Here is a 21,626-nt window from a genome sequence, read left to right as displayed (position 1 = left end):
CAGACAATGCGCGTACATTTACAAATTACCCATGGCGCAGTGAGCGGTCTGATGAATTCACAAACAGCGGGATGCCGTGCCAGCCTGCTTTCAACGGTATTATCTGCAACTCTTTGTTGTTTATCCATTGATGCTTTCAACAGCGTGCTCTGCCTCACCATCAGTATTGGGACTAACGTGTTATAAAGGAATGTGTTCCTGGAACACAGTTACTTTTCTTTGTGATTAATTTTGTAGCGCATTTTCGATGACATATAGTATGGTTCCTGTCTCATTACTTCTTAGTGTGTTACTGCGTTATTTCGCTATTCATTAAAAGGTGATTATGTATTAGAATGTCGTCCAAGTGCTAAACATTACTGTATCTCTCACGTTCGCACCACAAGTTAGGGTGGTCTACGGCCTATAGAAAAATGTTTTAAGTCTGTTTATTTGTAAACGGAAACTATGGGGCTTTAATGACAGGCAAAGTCTATCGATGCAGGGATGCTTTTTTATAAGTTGTCGGCATTAGCGCGTTTTGGATAATGGAAATATTTTACACGGATGGATTCACTGCATTTACCAATATAAGGAGACCATGGCTGTGTATTATCATTGAATGTGATGGCTGCAAGACGACATCTTTGGTAAGCTACCACAGCTTTATAATTTTCAGGTGTCTTGTTTCAGACTGATTGTGATGTTTCTGTAATGAGTATGTTTTGAAATGGTCAACGTATTTTGAATTACAAGAATTTAAGCTTTCCAAGAATATGTGGCGTATTTCAGTGACTGGTGGTGACATCCTACTGTCTGTGCGTGTCTGAGACACCAATCTGCTTGTCAACAGTCTGATAACGTTAAGGGCTTAGTGAAGTTTGACTGACCTATCTGACTGTTTTGTTGACGTTCGTACTGTACCGCCTCATAGTCTGGTGCGCTTTATGTATGAAAAAACATTTCACAAAAGACTATTTTTGGAGGGGTGCGCCTTAGAGTAGAGAATACACGGTATGTTTTAAATTAAGTAACAGTAACACACCCTACACAGTTCACCACTGCAGTAAACATGCCCGGGAAAGCTTCCGGGGCTTTAAAAATTGATCCACTCAATCCCTCCCACCTCCTGTTTCATTTGCACACCCACGAATCACAGTGGGACCCTCACGGGGGAAAGCCATCTCCCTCACAGCAAGGCTGCTGTTTCAGAGCAATACCAATCAGATGCGAGTGTCCTCACTTGTCCACAACCCCACTGCGCAATTCACAAAATCTTGGTTGAAGCGTTTCTATCGACTTCACGCTCATTTCTAATGGTGAGGTAAAAGAAAAAGAAAAAAGGTCACCTTTGCTTTTGCCAAGGGAAAACATGATTTTTCCACAAAATATTTATTTTGTAAGGGAGCATTATGGGAGAGAGTTCAGCCAACTTACAACGTAGCAGCTTGAAGAAGAATTAAGTAATGATGAGATCAAATTGAAAGCCTTTTCCTTTGTCATCAGCAATCTTTGTGGCTAGGATTTGGATATATCACCCCTGCATTTCGGGTTCGATTATTGTTGCATCCAATGCTGAGCAAATGAGATTAGCAATATTTGCGATGTATAAATAAGTATGGTAAAGGCAAAACCGAAGGTAAGTTTTATCATTTATGTGGGGCCCAATACAAATGACCCAACTAAAAGCATTCATTTTTCAGTTGCACTACACAACACAGCAACATCAAGTGGTCAAATATTACACAGTGCCCCTTTAAATGTGTGAAATACATAACCAATGTTTGTTTATTGTAACAAGTGTGCTGTGTTATTTAAAATTTTTTGATTTTTTTTTTTGGGGCATATGTATCAACCACAGGAGCAAAAAAACACAAATTGTGCAAAACGAGCATTTTGTGTGTATTTAGCTAAAGCCCCCCAGAGGTTTTCAACTTATTGTAGTACTTTCTGATCTACAAGTTGTACAAAAATGCATATTTAAATGGTTCATTCGAAAGGTCAGAATTCTGATCCCAGTTAGACTGTTCCCTCAATAGTGAAATGTTCCCTTCCCCTTCTCTGAGAGGAAAGAAAGTCTGAGTGCCATCGCTTTATTCCAGAGGCAATTTCAAGAACAAAATTCCTAGTATGAGATGAGGCTTTTGCAGATGGCAAGGACACTTCCTCAAGTAGTAATACTTAATGCTTATTGAAAGCTTTTGACTGCATGATCGGGGCATCCTAAACTCTTTGAGTTTATTGCCATAGCCATTGGCACTTTTCATTGTTCATTACGGGTTACACTGGCGGTTCACTAGATCTTTTTTTATCATCCAGCCTTGCTTTTTCCACCTGTCATTGATCTGTCCCAGTGACCCCGTTTTTTCTTTGTCAGTTGGCACCTTTTTGGCTGCTTGTCCTTTGTTGTACCCTTATTGCATCAGCCGACAACACAACAACTAGGCATTCTCTACAAAAAAAAATCCCCAAACTTTGCTGAGAACACTCATAAACTCGTTGACTAATTAACATGAAGAACAATATGGTCACTGACTTCACGTCACAGCTCAAAATGACAAATACAAGACGTGCTGTTTTATAGATGCATTATGTTAAATAAATAAATTAACTATTTCCTCAAATGTTTCACGTTTAATAATTTGGGATTACTTTTAAGTACAGTAAATAAAAAAAATTAAAAAAGCTCTATCAACCACTAATAATGACTTCAGTCCAAGTCGCACATCATGGGAAAAAAATAGACTTAAGAAAAGTACCCGCAATATTGAATATTATGACCTAAGTAGCTTTGATTAAAAACAAAACAACAAGCCAACCTTGGTCTCAACGCTAATATGCCAGTGTAACCCAAATGGCCCAGAGAGAGACAAAACATTAAAACCTTGCTCTAACAAACCTTGTGAAATGCTCGGACGAGCCCCCACAGAATGAAGAGGGCAGAGTGCAAAATACAACAAAGCCAAGGCTGTGACATGTTGTGCTAGGAGGATTCATGACATCCAGGCAATTTTATTCCAATGCAGCTCTTCACATTCCGAGACTCCATAAAGTGCAGTGGTGTTGGACTTCTCACAAACAGTAGTCGAAACTGTACAAGCCATTTAAACGGAACCACTGAAGGTAGTGCAATGTAGCAGCAAGATTATCTTTAAAATTATAATTTCAAACTACAGAAATTATTTGGAAAAGTAAGGAAAAAACAGTTTTGTAAGTTATGGACCGCCAGGCTGTACTTGCCAAGACACACCGCAGGATGGCTGCCCCGACGAACCTGGTGGTTAAGGGAACTATGAACCTCGAAACTTTGATTTGCTAAGTAAATGTTTGAGCCTGTAAATAAGGTGTGTTCTTAACAAATATAAATTCATATTTAAAAAATAAAAAAAATAAAAGTTTCTACTTTTTGTCTATTTCGGGTCCTTTTGTTATGCACCCACTAGGAAGAAAAAGATATTCATGTACATTGAAGCCAAAGAACAAACCCTTTTTATAGACCTCAGCAAACAAACAAAAGTATTGTATACCATTCCAGTAGACATTTTATTCATTTATTAACAAAATTAAGGAAGCTGCTAGTTCTAGTTGCTAATGTTGTGCTTGTGGCAGCTAGTGACTCCTTCAGCAAAGTTAGACAGTAATTAAGTAAATGGCTAACGGCTAAAGATGACATGTGCTAAGTTTAGCCAAAACTCAAAGAAAATAATACCTAAAAAAAATGATTTATTTGCCCTGCATTCATTTTCAGTTATCCAAAGTAGTAGTAGGCATTTTCGTAGTAATTATTGGTAGATAGTAATGCCAAAAGGGCAACTGACAGCGTCTTTGATGTCAGATGCTTAAGCAAAGCTAGTTTTAAATGTTGCAGCTAGTCGCAGCTAGCGACTCCTAATTAAATGACAATACATATACTAAATATAATACCGAACTTCTAAAGCAAAATACGGTTTCAGACAAATTATATTTGTAGTGTATTATGCGCATCATTTTTTATACCTTTTATTAATTTTCGAGCTTTCGTCGTGATGCTAGTCGCTACCAGTAGCCTATGTTTCTATCTTAACAAAAGGCTCAACTGACTTTCAAGAAAAAAAAATTATAATAGCAATTTTATATCATTCACTCAGCTGAAATATTTTTATAGAATCGGATGGAAATTCAATAAAGTGCAAAACAATATTTTTTTAACCATAAGTAACAAGTTTCTTATTATTAATTTACATACAGTGAAATACAAATACACAATCCCTGGTGTATTATACAAGAATGTATTGAGATCATCTCAAGGGTCGAACAAAACGTCGCGGGCCACACCTGGCCCCTGGGCCTTGACTTAAAGAAAAAATAATAGTAAATAACATAAAATGAACAATCAATCATTCTGGCCCTCGTCTTGTGGTAATTTTTTTTTATTTGGGTTTCTGTCCATTAGCCTTTGACACTCCTGCACTAAACAAGACAGATTTGTTTTCTCTATTTGTTAATGAAAATGTATAAGCTTCATCGAACATTGATGTTATGCCTCAGGGCCTTCAGAAGTCTTTGTGAAGGCCTCCAGACAGATTTCAAACCCTAACAAAAAGAAATGGTTGAAATGTGTATATGTACATTTTAACTATAAAATAGCGATTGAGGGTTGGATGGATTCTGCCTATTGAAGGCATAGGTGTGAAATGCACAGCCCACTATTGAGTTTTCAAAATTAAAAATCCCTGCATGAATGTTCGTTTTATACTCCATTAAAGTAAAATATTGTGAAGGACCCTGAAGAAAAGCAGCACTAATCTAATCCCTAATTCCCCGCGAGACATCTTTTTAAACACACAAGTAAATAATTCAGCACCGGCTGAACAAAGACAGACAGAATCTGAACGAGGGTTTGCATCTCTCATGTATGCTGCACTCTCCTTCCCCGTCCCACAAGAAGTGGCAATGAGACAGGCACTTTCCCTCTGTTCCTGACTTGAAACTTTGTTTTTGGCATTCTTCACAAGCTTTTGCAGGAGATTGTCATTCCTCTAGCTCAGGGGTCTTAAATTGGCGGCCCAGAAGATACGTTGAAACCCCTGATTTTATATGAAAGTTAAAGGGAAAGCATGTATTATTTCCTCACTAGAAGTCGCTGTATTTTGTCATGCCACCGAAAACGAATGCTAAAAGCACAACATAAGGAGAGAAAATACAGAGACTCATAGTGACTAAACAGCACTTTAATTTTGCAAAGAAAGGAAATAAGACAATAAAAAAGATAAGAAAAATAAATTGGAAGTTAAAAAAAGACCAAAAAAATGTAACAAGAAAATAAAATAATAATAAAAAATAAAGAGAAAAAAGGCATGTTTTCCGTGTCTGTCTCTTTTATCTTTATTTCGTTTAAATCTTCCTTTCCTTCTTTATTTTTCTCCATTATTTTGTTTTCCTTTCCCCTCCTTTTCTTTTCATTCCCATTTTCCTTGTTTGCCTTGTTTGTCTTCTTTGCCTTTTTTTTATTCATTAAAAAATGTTCTCCCTTTTTGTGTCTTTCTTTGTGAAAGGCTGGGTACTATACGGAAGAAAAAGACTTTTGCTCAATTTTCTTTTCTAGTCTTATTTTGACTTGTTTTTTGGTTGGACTGGGACATCTAGTGAACAAATACAAAACAATGTTCCTTTAAAACCGCAAAACCTTTTTTTTATTAGCGCTGTTTTTGTGGAAAACCCCCTTTGGCCCAACCTCACCTGGATCCTAGCTTTAGCAGCCCCTAACTCAATTGAGTTTGAGACCCCCTGCTCTAGCTGCTGCATGTCCTTAGATACTAATGTGCATGGAGCCCCCGTGTTGAACTGTTGGCGGTGCTACATGACCACATATCAGCAACGTGAGCACCTTAAGAGGACTGTGTTTAAGTCATACATCTACTATGGATTATTCATAATTATTTCAGAAACACCTGTCATATCTATGAACATGATGACATTATATTTCATTTAGTCAGCAATGATAGTTTCCTCCTTTCCATTCATTTAGAAGACAATTTGCAAGAATATCCCCGCTTTGCTTTGGAAAGGTTGTAGAGTGGACTTGAGAGCCAATCACAAGAGAAACTTATTGGGAATTATCCTCACGAACCAATTTATAAGTTCAAAACTTAGTAGACACTCAAAATACTGAGAGAATCTCCTAGGTTACAAAAAGCAGATCAGCCGTTAAGGGCGTAAATATCCAAGAACAGCAACATGATTGGCTGATAGTGACAATGATGTTGGTCCAAATAACAAAAAATAGTCCACAATAAGTAAAAATATTGAGCTGGTATCCTATGAAATCTCCTTTGCAGATCTCCAAAATTAAAAACAGATTCAATCTATCACCAAGCTTAACATTATTTTTGGGGGAACAACAAGTGGTGAAAAATAATCCAGAAAGAATGTATAAACATGGGAGAGCGTCCAGTTCTTGTCATGTAGAGTTATTTTAGAACTCATTTCATCTCATCTCATCTCATAAGCTGCACCGCTTGTCCTCAGTAGGTTCGCGGGGTTATTTTAGAACTGTTGTTTTTTTAATTAAAGGGGCACTCTGTGATATTTAACCACTAGATTTCACTGTGTTTTGTGTTACAACCATAAATGAATGCTACAAAGCACTAGGTTGATTGAAAACTAGGTAGATTGAAAACTACGAAGACCAAACCTTCCCTTATTTTTCTTTCTGGGCATTTCAAAGATGTTGTCTTTTTGGGGTACCCTTAGCAGCAAGATGCGAGACAATCATGTTAGATACGCTTTGGTGAGACTCATGTTATCTAAAATTAAGTACAGAAAGTTATTGAGATGCACTGCTTTAAATGAACATAAAAACTTTTTTTTTTTTTCTGCACATGTTTTGCCTGTTTCACTTTTCAGTCATCCCTTTCTTTTGACCTTTTAGATGGGCATTCAACTATCACTTTTTACAGGTCTTTTAAAAAAAGACTTGTCCAATCAGACTTTTCATTGCCTCCACTTTAAAATGTTACTGACATGTGGAAGGCAAGTGTCATTAAAGAGAGCTGTTGAATGACCAGTTTTTGTTGGGTTTTTCTTCAATGAAAGCAGCAATTTTCTTCCACTTAGCCAGCACCTCTCTAATCCCCTTTGTAGATGCCAGCTTCATTGGTTTGTTTTGTTGTTTTATGTTTTGTTTTTTTTGCAACTCTTTTTCCGCTAAGAAATTATTGCACCAAATTGATGTGCAAATGCATCCGCGGCTTTGTGAACGGCACTCGCTGATTGCAGATTGTACCCTGAGGCATGTGCTTTGTTCTGTTATTTCTTCAATTCTTATCATTCTCTTCTTTTTTTCTCAGAAACCGACCCGCTTCCCTCTCAAGTACTCATGGCTGAGGTCCCAAAAAGCCCCAAAAAGGAGATGCTATGAAATGCAATTACGGAGATGTGATTAAAACAAACTTGCTGCGAAGTAAAGGTACCCTATAAGTATAAGCAAGGGCGCAGAATCAGGTGCCTGATGACGGCAAGGGCATACGCAAAATGGACCAAGCTGATAGCGGTGAGCAGTCGCGAAATATGTGTTTTCACAAGCATTCTCTAGTTGTAGCCTCTGGGATTGCTCGTGCACTGGATTTTTCTTCCTAAAGCCAGCTAGATTTTTGTTTAAAAAATACTTTGTGTATCGAAATGTTTGTATGTAGAGGTGCTCACATAAAGAGGTACTACACTGTATATTGTTTTTCAATAAATGAAGCTTTTATTTCTCTTTATCTATTTCTCTTAAAATGGTCTGCAGCAACTACTTAACAAATGCAAAGCCCCCTCCTTTGAGAAGGTAACAAACTCTGAAGGTTGTACCTCTCCCATCCCTCTTGTGCTATGTAGCTGCTAATTGCAAGTGTTTTTACATGGCCGTTATTGAAAACAGGCATGTGATGCTTTCATGCAAGCATCACCGGGCGCATCCTAATGACTGCAATCGATGCCCGGACGCTTTTGTTTTATCCGACGCCGTGTAACGACGTGCGTACGCGTGACAACACACTTCAAGTCTCTACAAGCACCTGAAGAGACTCTGATTGTCTTTTCATTGTCAGAAACAGAGCCAAGCGGCTATCAAAGGAGATGTGCCATTAACATGCACCATTACGCTGCGTTTTATTTACATCCGAGGTGTGTCGAGGGAGTTTGCAGTGTTTTGTGCTGGTTTGCCAAGAAGTGGCAGCCTCCTCATGTAAACTGTATCCGGCTTTAGTTGTTCAACTGAATTTGCTAATTAAACATGATGCGTGAACGTTTTTACCACTTGTATGCACTGAATGCTACACACTATCTTTTAAAGTAAAGGGAATTTGTTATTGTTCTATGTTCTCCCCGTGTTTACGTGTGTTCCGGGCACTCCGGTTTCCTCCCACATTCCAAAGACATGCATGTCAGGTTAATGGGCCGGTCCAAATTGTCCCTAGGTCTGAATGAGCGAGTGAATTGTCTGTCTCTGTGTGCCCTGCTACCGGCTGGCAACCAGTTCAGGATGTCCTCCGCCCACTGTCCGAAGATAGCTGGGATGGGCTCCAGCACCCCACGACCCTTCTAAAGATAAGCAGCGCAGATAATGAATGTATGGAGGTAAGCATAGCTGACCCTTCCTCGCGTTTTATTATTATTATTTTTTTTCGTTTTTCTAGTCTCTAATGACCTGGCTGACATGAAAAAGCAAGCACACACAAATACACAAATTGGTGCTCAGAGCGCTAACAGTGTGAGTCATCAGCAAGTACGAGGGATTCATCAGTGTGATTAATTAAGTTGTAACTAATTCTATTCTAATTACATGGGCGTTGGCTCAAAGGTAGCAAACCAAAATCCAATACAACTTAAACACTGAAATAGGCACCAAAAAAAAAGATCTGAGACGAGTTTCAGAAGAGATTGGGTGGCTAGCAAGTCAATATTTAGCAGATCTGCTGACTATGGAAGTATTTTAATTGCACAAGGGTTACAGGAAAACAAAAAAGTGTTGTTAAGGTGAGGAATTCTATTGCAATTCACATAGTAGCTTATTTTGGGAACTACAGCCATTATGAATCTCGAAGCCATTGATCAGACATGTGAACAGTTCAGTGGGGGGTATAGCTTTGATTTGATCAATCCGCGACACTTCTGAACAAACAGCAAGAGGCCAGAGACCCAGATTCATCCTTGGACAGATTAATGGATAATAAAAAATGTATAGCTGTGCGCCATTTGACCATTACCCCAGTTGAAAGACTTTTTGGATGGCATTTCCCTTTTTGACCTATTAGGATGTAAAACCCAAAGAGTAAGACTACGTTCAGATGCAGACCAAAATCCAGAAATGTTGATATTCTATGTCATTCTGGCCTGGTACAGTTGAATGTCTTTCTGGGAAAAATACTGAGTCAATGAAACCAAAAATGCTGAGTCAGCTTTTTGGGGGGCATTTTTGACATCTAGGGTAACCTACCAAAGTGCTAGTGAAAGATGGTGGTTGTATCTAAACTCCTCCCTCCTTTTCTTAGGGCCCGGTCACACAGCCGTTTGCGTCTGTATCGAGGCTGAATCACGGCCAGAAATTTCTGCCTGTGAAGCAGACGCTGTTGGACGCTTTGAGATCGCCATACAGACGAGATACAGCAGTGCTTTACACGCGGTCGGAAATTCACACGCGGTTGGCACCGCGAAAAAAGTTTTGCGCTGCTCAAAACTACACACGAGGTAATGACGCGGAAAATGACGCGGAACGACGTGCTATGGCCGCGGCCAGGGCGTGGTTACACGTGGGTAGGACGCGAAATTTCAGCGGGTAATTGTGGGTGGAGCATGGTCAAGGCATGTTCTGCGCCTGTATCGCGGTGTTATTACGTGAAATTAGCGTGTTACGCGTGTGACGGTCAAACGCCTTTCTCCGCGTATATACAGCGCGATTTGCCGAGCACACGTCAGTTGTGCTCGAGACATCAAAGGGGTGAACATGGATCCCCATCACCGTAGTGACCTCGTCTTAATCCATTTTTATTTCTTGACATTTCTTTTCATTTCATAACAAGATAATAAAATGAAAATGAAAAACTATTACAATAATAACATATTGGCTTCTTCGGTGCCATAGCTTGAAATCTTGATCTTCACGGGACTGTGTCTTGAGCGGTTATGATTTCTACAGCCCGGTGTTATGCCGAGAAATGCATCCCTGCCGAGATTTGCATCCCCTCGCTACTACAACCAACCTCGTTTTATCTCACTTTTATCTCACTTTTAGGGAATGTAATGGCGAACATATAACCAAAACCACTTCGTCTTGCATTTGTTGGGAATGTAATACAACATAAACCATTCCGTCTTTTTTTGTAGTAGCGAGAGGATGCAAATCTCGGCAAGGATGCATTTCTCGGCATAACGCCGGCTCGGCAGATTTTATACCCGTGGTCCACACGCGGAAATGACGAGGAAGCGGAAGAGTCACCGGCGTCTGTTTTGCGGGCATACCACCGATGAACAGCGGGTTGGCCAATTTTGCGCATTTTCCATCGCGGGCAACCACGTGCAAAAAAAAAAATCGCAAAATTTTACCCGCGATACAGACGCAAACGGCTGTGTGACCGGGCCCTTAAGTGGGCATAACCACAAACAGACCAACACAAAAAAAATATGTGCATTCTGTAACAAAAGTACCAATTCTAAACATTCTCAAATCAATCATTTTAACTGCCTACGTTTCTCGTTTTTAACGTTTAACAACTGCATACACACCAACATTACCGCTCTACACATTAGACTAGAGCTTTTTCCCCCTAAAAACGACTACCGCTTTATCGAAGTTTAACAAAAACAAAAACATAATGACTCCAGATTAACATTTTAGTCTCCAAATGCATTATTTTGAAATGGGACAAATTCCAGGTGCATGAAAAATCTGGTCCAATGATTGCATTAGAATGACATTTTGGTAAAAGTTTTGCGACTTTTTATCAAGCACATCTTGTTTTTCTTTGATATTCTGGAGACTGATTGTGTTTCGCACATCAAAATAGAGAGTGTAGTAGAATATACTGCTTTTTGTCAAAAGATTGGTATCTATAACTAATCAGGAAGAATGGGAGATTTCCCGAAGGGCTTGCTCATGTCAAGATAGACTTTGGGCTCGCTGGAGCAGAAAAATAATTATAATATGTATCTGTCAATTGCACTATCTAACCTTATTAATGCATTTTTTCTCTAGTCAGCTATCTGGCCACATTCTGCGCAACAGATGAGGTAAGTTTTACTACTGGAGGGAATTCTCCCGTCCCAAATAATGAGTTGGTTTGGCCCACCACCCAGAACTGATCCATGCAACTGACATTTGTTCTTCTGAAAGCATGCATTTCATTTCAAATGTTTGTCAGGCACAGTCGATAATGACACTAAAACTCTTTTCAAACGCCAAATATACGCTTAGACGTGTACATGGTATGTCATCATAACTGTGTGGCTTGAATGCTACTTGTATTTTACAGAGGCAAGTCAGACTCTTGTTCAACACTGTGACGTGCTTCCTATTTAAAAGTCGGTGCATCACTGATATATAAGGTATACTTTGCACACTTAGAAAATCGTCTTTTTATTCGCCTTATCCAGGCTAAAATGCGCCTAAACTTTACAGGTTTTGGTACTTGATGATGACGCTGTCATTTTTGTAATGGGCCTGAGCGAATCACAGCAGAGATTATATTTATGTAAGATGTCTTACTCTGTTGGAAAACCATGTCTGGCGACTATAGTCGAGAATGGAGTTCATTGTTGACTATTTCTATTATGAATTGTTCTCCACAATGTCGACTAATTGTTGCAGCCCTCATTTGCCCTATCTCCAATTCATTTTTTTTCTCCAGACTGGCTTGAAACCGGACCTGGGGCAGAGGGTCGTCTTTCACCACAGCCTTTTCCGCACAGATGCATAATGCATGAGAACATGTAAATACGTTATCCCGCACATGCATTAATAATCACCAAGAACCTTGCCGTCTAAGCACCAGGGCAATTAATAAAAGATGGGTGCACAGATAAAGGCCCCATGGCCGCCCAATCTTCAAAACCCGATCAAACCCTCCCCCACCACGTGTTCCATTGAGACGCCTTCCTTGCCAATTCTTAACCTTGTTTTATTTCTGTGCTGCTTCGGGGGTTGTGCTGCAGCCCGAGCACGGTTGAATAATGAATGGAGGTTATCAGAGCACCCCACTGCCATATAGAACATCACAGAGGAAGTGAGGATTCACAGATATACACACACACATCTGTCTCTCACAATCACATACACACAAACAACTGCTGTGGTCCTCCGTGGAGCACCTGGGGAGGAAATGTGGGGTTAACTGGTCTCTGTGGAGCTGTAAAATGAGGCCTCCATAGCCTAAAGACAGTGCATAAATTGTCTACCAAAAAACAATAACAACAACAAAAACAGACACTACACCGATTTCCAGGGTCCAGGCAGTGCAAATAGAGATTTGAAATGCAGCATTTTCTGATCTGCCTCATCACAGTCCTACTTTGGCTGGACGTTAAATAAGTGCACAGATGCCGACACACTCCTTGAACTTAATTTGTATTGCAATGTACATTATTAAATGCGTTAAATTGAAATGTAGTTTAATTTACAAGGATGAACAAACACTAACTTTTCTAAATTTGCAGATGGGTTATTATACTACTACTACTACTACTACTACTACTACTACTACTACAAAAAAAAAAGAAACGTTTTACTGGGGTCTGGATAAAAAACAAACTAACAAAAACACACACACACAGATTCAAACCTCGAAGACTCAAATCGTGAAAAAAATAGAATGAAATAAGTGAAAAACAAGAAAAAGAAGAAAAGAAAAGAAGAAAGAAAAAGGAAATCAACAAAAAAGAGAAAGGGAAAAACGAAAACAAAGAGGAGAAGAAAACCAAGAAAGAAAATAAGAAGAAAAACAAAGATAAAACTGATATAAGTGAGGAAGAAAGAAGAAAGAAAATAGAATAAATGAAAAAGCAATAAAAGGGGATAAATTCAGTTTTTTTTGTACCAGCATCAGCAATATGGCAGATAATCACATTAGTTCCATCTGTCGTGAGCCTCGGCTTATGTCAAATAAATACAAATTTCTACACCTTCCAGTCGTTTAAAACATGCACGTTTATATCATACTTTATGTATCTTCACTTATTAACATAATAATCGCTTATTTATATAATGGAATATTTTACCACAGGGAGACGCAAACTGTCAATTGGCGGGTCTGAATTGGCCTCCGGGCCGCAAGTTTGAGGCCCCTGCACAAGAGGAAGGAAGGCGGGGTCTTTATCCCCCTAACATTCCGCCACCTCTATGTGCATACTATAAATGACAGTAATCACTGTGTATTAGCTAACTTTGCCCTTGTCATGTCCAGAAGCAGCAGGCACATATTAGTGTGATTAGATAATTAGAGCCATTACAGTATTACAGCGGCCAATGTCGCACATTGCGCAATGGAGAACTAGTGGCAACAAAGGCATTCACCCTTTTCCCTCCATTACGGGCATTTCTGCCATTTTAAGCTGGCACAAAATGAACGTAATAATTGCAGCTAGTGTGCGCCACTCTCCTGAGAAGCAAATGGAATGATCAGTTTAAATTACCAGCGCAGTACAAATCTAGAATGGCTGTACGCTATTAGAGAATCATCCGCGTTGAGACGCGAAACTATTTTTGGGTGGCGTGTCTCGTTTTGTCATGGTCATTAGAGTGACCTATCTAATTGCTTATAAAAGATCGTGATCCTGCCCAAACTTGTTCTGGCCTCAGAGAGTTGAATGACTTTCTGGCAAAGCTGTTGAGTCAGCAAAGCCCAAAATGCACAGTCAGACTTTTTTTTTGCAGCGTTCTCATCTGGGGTAACCTATCTTAAGCCTGTAAAAGATGGGGTTGATATTCAATGTTGTTCAGGCCTGGGAGATTTGAATGTCTTTTTGTGGAAAAATGCTGAGTAAGCTAAATCAAAAGTGCTGAGTTAATTTTTTTGGGGGCCCTTTTTGACACACAGGTCAACCATTCTAACCATCTCCAAGACAGTGTGTTGAAATTGAATGTTGTTTTAGCCTGGAATAGGGGAATTGCTTTGAGTCAGCAAAACCAAAAAGGCTGAGTTAGTAGTTTTTTCATATGTTCACCTTTAAAATGACATACCTGATTGCTTGTGAGAGATTGACTGCGTCCCCTTTTGGACAGTTACAGAACGGACCAATACACCATGTATCATAATAAAATCTGATAACATGAAGTTTTGAATGTAATTAAAACATCCAAGGCTATGTATTGATAAAATAATGTTCTCACCGTACGTTATTATGGCGATTTGAGGGGCATTGTCAAGTACAGAACATCAAGCAATTTTCTCACTTCTTTGGCTTTCTAACAAGTTTAGTAACTTCAACGACCCCTATCATTAATTATATGTGTCAAGTCAAGTCAAGTCATTTTTATTTGTATAGCCCTAAATCACGAAGAGTCTCAAAGGGCTTCACAGATTGTTACACTATATTACACAAACTATTTTCAACCGACAAGAGGAGTAGGTTATTCGTATGCAATGGAGTAGAAGTGAGTTTTAAGTTTAGATTTAAACATTTCAATATTTCTTGAGATAAACAATTTATATCAGAACTCAAAAGAACTCAAGTAATAACAATTTAATTTTTATCAGTTTAGGAAATTCTACCATCCTTCAGAGAAAAGATTTATGGTGGAGCACAAGAACACCTAGAGGCAAATATGTTTACTTATTGCAGTAAAGAATAATTCGCTTTAATCTTAATGATTTTCAGAATTAAAGGTAGAGAAATCTCTATATGTGTGAAGTAGAGCAAGCAAATCTAATAGAAAATGGCTTTAACTTCAACACTGATTAACATAAGCCTGTGCTCACTAATTTATTTAAAAGTGTAGTTAACACAACTCACAGTGCTTCATTTATCTATGATAATACGCAGATAGATGGGTATCTGCTTAAGCTGCGTAAGGTTAATTTACTAATGCTTAATGATTCACTGAACATAATATCCAAGTCCCACAAAAGCTATGCTTTAAATAAAATGCACTGAAGGAATGTGATCTTAGTTATTCTAATGATGGTTCCTGGATTGTAGTTAGCATGCTTGCTACTAATTGCCCTGATAGGAATAATGTTTTTATGCATGGTATAAAGTAATAACTTAAAGTGGAACAGCCTCTGACACATAAGAGTGGCTCATTTGGCATTTAAATTGAATTAGCATGTATAAATTATCATTGCACTACAATAAGGGGTAAGTTACAAAGAAAAATTATGAACACAAGGCAAACAATTTAAACTGCAAATCAGAGTATTCTATAAATGCATTTGTTAAACAAAGCAGCTAAATATTGAAAACGTTACTTCAGAATTGATAAAGTGAATTTTCAGATTTTGAAATACATTTCCTGGTCACATTCAAGAGCAGCATTTTTAGGTTGAAAGTGTTTTTAGACAACGTTGTCATTAAAAAAATTAACAAAAAATGAATATTATTAATAACTTAATTGTTCAAATTTGGTATCAAAAATGTCTAATATTAGTTACAATGAACACATTTGGTGATTAAAATGTAAATAGTGATGCCAACTAAAATTTCATCAAACACTCGTAATATTAATTTATACTGCTAGATGGCACTCTTTGTCTAAAAGTGCACTGGACATGTATTGCTCTTACCTTTGTATGACTGTATAAACAGAGAGCACCATCTGCATGAGTAGACATTGCTCATCATCAACCTGAAAAATCAGCTACATGAACAGTCTTCGAATCCAGTATTTTCAAAGTCAAACTGGGTTCAGACCCCCAGTGAGTTGTTCAAAAAGTACCCAGACCCCCAATCTTAACGTTCGCCAATAATGTCGTGTTGTACAGAGCTATGCTATTCTGGTACAAAGAAATCCTCAAATAGCCGTAAATCAGAAGAAGGCAAAAACAAGCATCAAGCTCACACCAACTGAAACCTTCCCGAACAAAAGACTGAATGATTTACAAAATCCTCAACATGACCAAGAACTAACATTGCATTAAAAAATCTTAATAATAACGGATTACAAGACTTGATCAATGTGAAACATGTGTGGACTGTTCAGGGGGCGTGGCTAAGGTAAGCATCAGCTTTTCACCGTCAGCTTTTTTTTTACTTCTGTTTTCTCAATTGCTTGTCAAAGTTGTTGATTTTAAATTTATTGTCTCCCTGTATTTGATAAGCAGTGGTAAAAAAATAAAAATGTCAATCAATCAACTACAATTGGATAATAACAACTAAAATGTGGAAATATGCAAACAAAAATTGTCACGATTACCCATTGCCCTAACCTGTGCCCGCTCATTTGGCGCCAGCTGTTGCTTGTTGCCTGATTGGTTCCCCTCTTATTTAAACTCAGTGCGCTCATTCACTCCTGGTCAGTCCGTCAGCGAACCTCCGCACAGGCAATGCAAGCACTATTTGACTCTGGCTCCCGTCTGTCCCGTCCTTACTTGTATCCTGCTCGTTTGCCACCGGCTTCCCAATCGTCTCCGGCTCCCTGACTTTTTCCACCCTTCGACCACGCTTCGACCTCCCGCCCCGGCTACTTAACCCGTATGTGCCCCCCGACCACGCTCTTATCTTCCGTCCCGGCTACTCAACTCGTTCGCCTAATTGCTTGCGCTTGCTTTCCCATACCTGACTTCTCAGCTTCTGCAATAAAGTTTGTTGTGAAACGTTACGCGTTTGGGTCTACCTTCTGTTCTGGTTCTGACAAAGAATAAGCAAATACATAAGTAGTATTCTTGTTTATCAAATGATGGAAATGGCTACAATCAGGGGTGGGCAATTAATTTATATCAGGGGCCGCATGAGAAACCTGAATTGTGTCAGAGGGCCACCAACTTTCTTTCATTGTAAAATGCTCAAATTAAATATTTTGAATAGCTGATGCTGATAATCAGAAGAATATAGCACTCTGTAAATATTTATATTAGGCTATGTGAAATTGTGGTGTATTGGTTAAATAAGAAAAACAATCATTGAACCAGTGCAATTTATTTTTAACTTGTTAATTTCCACAAACAATAACTTGTAATGTTCTCCACCCCATGTTACCTCTTCAGTGAGAATAATCCAGTCTGTTCTGGGCTTGAACAAGGGCATTGGAATCTGGCGGAATGTCTGAAGTGGCTATGCGAAGGACAGCTGAGAGGTGGTCAACAGTCATAGAGGATCTATGTTTGGATTTATTAAACTTCATAACTGAGAATGTCTGTTCACAATGATAGGTAGATCCAAAGAGGACTAGGATCCTCTGAGCATGCTTCCTCAGGTGTGGAAAGTTCTCCTCTTTGAGGGAGTAAAAATCCAGCAGTGAGACTGACTTGAAGTGATCTGCCAGAAGTGTGTCAGACTGCAGATCTATGAGTTCCATCTGAACTTCACTTGGGGCATCATCCACACTGCAGTTGAAGGGAGAAGAGACCATGTACATTTCACTCTCAAGAGTTTTGAAATCGCCTTGAAAACTCTGCATGCAATGTTTCTAACATGGTTGAGTACTTTTGGAGGTGATCGCCTGATCTTTTGGTCTCCTTATGTGTTGGCAAGTGGGTCAGAATGTTGTCCTTCACTTGGCTTGAGAGAAGCTGCAGTTTTCTCATAAAAGCCTTCACTGCACTGTACATCTCATGCACAAAAAGGCCCTTGCTCTGCAGTTTGACATTAAGTTCGTTCATTAGTGCAGTCACATCCACAGTGAATCCGAGGTCTGCCAACCAGTCTTCATCTGAAAGTTCTGAGACGTCATGACCTTTCTGAACACAGAACTCCTGAATCTGGTTTCTCAGGTCCCAGACACTTTTCAGAATTTTGCCAAGGCTGAGCCACCTAACAGTGCAGTGATAGCTTATGTCACCATGTTCAGCCTCATTTTCCTCCAACAAAGCAACAAACTGTCTGTGATTTAAAGCTCTCGCTCTGATGAAGTTAACCATTTTAGTGACAGAATCAACAACATGTTTCATTTTTAACACTGTCTTACACAACACTTCCTGATGTATGATACAATGCAAAAATGTCAATTTCTGATCAGGGTTAATTTCTGTCACTTTATCCTGCATTCTCTTTAAAAGTCCAACATTTTTCCCGGCCAGATTTGGACAACCATTTGTTGTCACACCTGCAAGCTTGTTCCATTTCAGTTCTAACATGTCCATACATCCATACATGCATTTACCTCTCTGAACAAGTCATTACCTGTGGTTGTCCCTTTTATTGACTGCATGGATGCCAACTCCTCCGTGATTTGAAAGTCTGCGGTTATCCCAAGTAAGAAGATGAGCAGCTGGGCGGTGTCACGTACATCGCAGCTCTCATTCAAAGCCAGAGAAAAAAAGTCAAAGTCCGCCGCTCTTTTCTTCAGCTGAAGCTCTAAATTTCCCGTGATTTCCTCAATCCGCCTCGTTACAGTGCGTCGGGAGAGTGAAACGTTCTCAAACGCGCCCTTTTTTTCTGGGCACATCAGCTCAGCAGAGTCCAATAAACACTCCTTAATAAACTCTTCGTCGGAAAATGCCCTACTTTTTCTGGCGATTTTATGAGAAATTACATAACTTGTCCTGACGGCTGCATCTCTGGAAGTGTGAAGTTTAGTGAAAAATCCTTGTTGGGTTTGTAGTTTTGCTAGCAATGCATCAGACTCCCTTGCACGCTCTTCACCAGACAGGTTTCTGTATTCATCTTCATGCTTGGTCGTGTAGTGGCGATTCAAATTATATTCTTTAAACACAGCAACCTGTGTACCACAGACTAAGCACACTGCTTTACCTTTAATTTATGTAAAGAAATATTTGGCAGTCCATGTCTTGTTGAAAATACGGCATTCATTATCAACTTTTCTTTTCTTGGGGTGTGCCGACATCTTGAGGGTACCCTGGCGAACAGTATCACCTTCACTCACTCAAGTGTATACGCACGTGAAGGCGCTACGTCTATGACGTGTATATGTAGTCAAAATAAAATTTCAAAATAAAAGTTTTTTTTTTTTTTTTTATTTATGGTGTTTATGATTGGTCTTACGCGGGCCGGACAGGGACGTACAAAGGGCCGGATGTGGCCCGCGGGCCGTAATTTGCCCAGGGCTGGGCTACATGGTGCTGACTTACGTACTGTTCATTGGAACGATAGAACTGTTAAAAACTGTCAAAGCAGTGGCGGTAAGAACAAAAAAATTAGTGACAAAGTAAGTTTTCATCTTCAACCCACACCAGCCAATGAACCACACAAGATAATTAGGAGTTCTCTTTAGACTACCAGCGGATCCTGGGGAAGGTTAAGCAGCAGCTTGTCTGGGTGTGCATGATAGAAGGGCCGTAGGAGGTCCCTGAGAAGTGACGTGGAATCCATGACCGTTACTCTGGGTCATACCACTCCCAGTCCACAAGCTACTAGAAACCCTGGCTGCTTTGACGGAAGTCCAGGATCTCGCGAACAGCGAACGCCGAGGCACCATCCACGAACCCGAGTGGGGGTCCTTCTACAAAGCCAAACTAGAGATTATCCTGATATACGGTGTCACCGTGTGCTATGCTGGGAACATGACAGCAGACAGATAAAAAAACATACAGATAGTAATCAACACAGCCCAATAGATCATTGGCTGCTCTCTGCCCAGTCTGAGGACATTGACGGCTAGCGATACCGCAGCAGAACCGTCAACATTATAAAAGACTGTTTTTTCATCCCCGCTTTGACATGTTGCACTCTGGTGGGCGCCATAGGTCCCTTAAAACAAGGACTAACAGGCTCAGAGGCAGTTTCTTACCTAGGGCCACGTCCACCCTGAATAAGCGGGCAAAACTGTGAATATACTAGTATATGTATATCTTGCGACTTATTTGTGAATGTTTTTGTTGCTGCTAAATTTCATTACACCTAATTTTCAATGCATTACTAGTATGACGCACTATTCTGTCTTTGCACTATCATGAGAACTTTCATTTCAGTTTCTAAGCACTACTTTTTAATTATTTTACCTATTTACCACTTCCTTTTATTTTTCCCTTTTAAGTCTTTATTACGTTTTACCCTGGAGTGCCATGTCTAGTTGCATTGCATACGATGTATCACAATATTGATATCAATAACAATAAAGACAATTCAGTTTAATGGTAAAACCGAAAGCTCTAAATTAATCTTTTTTGAAATGATGCAAATGTTACTTCTCTTTTGCAAAAAAAAAAAAAAAAAAAAATTGAATAAAAACGCAGATCATGTTTGTTGCTACATGTCTGTTATATTTCCAGCGTGACATGACGAGCCTCAAGCCGACACCACCGACACTTGGAGTCGTCAGTCGGCTAATGTCGGATCAGTGTAAACTGGATTTGAGGGTGTCGCGGCGGCAGCAAGAAAAGCTAGTAAAAACCAGAGGGATGACAGATGAGGAGAGATGAGAGGGGCATAGGTGAGGTGGCATCTGGGGACTTGGAAATATCACAGCAGTGCAATGGTCAACTTCTATAACATAAGGGGGTGAAGAAGGATGGGAATCTGTTTCCTGTCATCTTCCATCTTGTCAGTCTTTGTTCCTACTTCTTGCATCTTCTCAAGCAGCTGTTTGCTGGCTGCGCTGACAGATGGTTGGCGCGCTTTGATATGCAAGCGTCTCTGGTCTGCTCTTCCTCACTTAACCGCCATGTAACCCCCTTTGCTGGTGAAGTTTTGCAGACGAATAAAACTGCTACTGTAAATTCCGGACCTTTATGCTGCATTTTAAACACTGCAGCGTTTAATAAAGTGTGGCTTATTCTTTGTTTGTTTTTCCGTGGAGGCACGGCGGAAATTATTTAACGAAGGCACTACAGTATAGATACAAAACACCGTAGTGACATATGGAAATGTTTAGGATGCCCTTCCAAAGAAATGAATCCATGTTTTGGCCAAAATTAGTCATATAATACATAATTGAGCAAATGGGAGGTTTAACAGTACTTTTTTGAATATTTACGTAACGATAGTTTAACCATTTGACCTACAAATGAAGTCCTTGATTTATATTCGATTTGACAGAGGTACAAGTTATCCGTCAAAAGCGCTACATTTATCTTAAATATGAAAGGCGTCAATGTCAGGTCCCTAAATGTTTCTTTTAATCCTGGAGAAATGACAACAAACAAATGCAATTTGGTCCCTTACCTCAGCAACCGCCAATGACTAAAACACAGAAAGACGGGTTTACACGTCTGTGTTACAATCTGTCACTATTCTCCACAGTATGATTGACCTGGCACTGTCATCTAGAAATATAGGGTACACATTTTAAGGCACGTGGTTGTTTTTTGCGTTTTCTTTAAGCGATTTCGTAAATATGTTCTTGGCTTTGTAACTATCGTCATGAATGGTTACATAATCCAAAAATATGACCTAAACAACTTGCAGTAGGGTTCGAGTTTCAAGTGTGCGGAATGAGCTATTGTGCTATCGTTGTTCTGCACCCCAATTAGTGTCCACGACCAATTTTTCCTCACCACAGTTGGCCCCAGATGTGCTCCAGGCTTATAATTTAAAAAAATGGGCGTAAATAAGTTAATTTTCATGGCCATTCAAACCTGCAA

The 21,626-nt window shown here is 39.4% G+C and overlaps 2 protein-coding genes across 6 annotated transcripts in view; both read right to left on the bottom strand.

Annotated features, from left to right (window-relative positions):
- The window catches only part of auts2a (activator of transcription and developmental regulator AUTS2 a), a 495,511-nt gene that overhangs the window by 307,508 nt on the left and 166,377 nt on the right, over positions 1 to 21,626 (bottom strand). The window lies entirely within an intron of this gene.
- Positions 17,129 to 18,221, bottom strand: LOC148349618 (general transcription factor II-I repeat domain-containing protein 2A-like). Its single transcript, XM_088321645.1, has 2 exons — positions 17,572 to 18,221; positions 17,129 to 17,243 (listed from the first exon to the last, which is right to left on the bottom strand). Exons 1-2 carry the CDS (start codon positions 18,219 to 18,221, stop codon positions 17,129 to 17,131), a joined length of 765 nt encoding a protein of 254 aa, XP_088177771.1.

This window comes from Urocampus carinirostris, chromosome 17 (assembly GCF_059441175.1).
Source record: "Urocampus carinirostris isolate Australia breed hairy pipefish chromosome 17, RoL_Ucar_1.0, whole genome shotgun sequence".
Classification (NCBI taxonomy): domain Eukaryota; kingdom Metazoa; phylum Chordata; class Actinopteri; order Syngnathiformes; family Syngnathidae; genus Urocampus; species Urocampus carinirostris.
Note: the sequence above shows the minus strand (reverse complement) of the source record. Positions and strands in the feature narration are given on the sequence as shown.

Bases quoted from the DNA above. Each gene is read 5' to 3' on its own strand.
- LOC148349618 (XM_088321645.1), bottom strand. From the start codon at position 18,221: ATGTTAGAACTGAAATGGAACAAGCTTGCAGGTGTGACAACAAATGGT. The intron at 17,244-17,571 runs GTACTCAACCAT...ATCCAAACATAG, and splicing joins TCAGGCGATCACCTCCAAAA to ATCCTCTATGACTGTTGACC.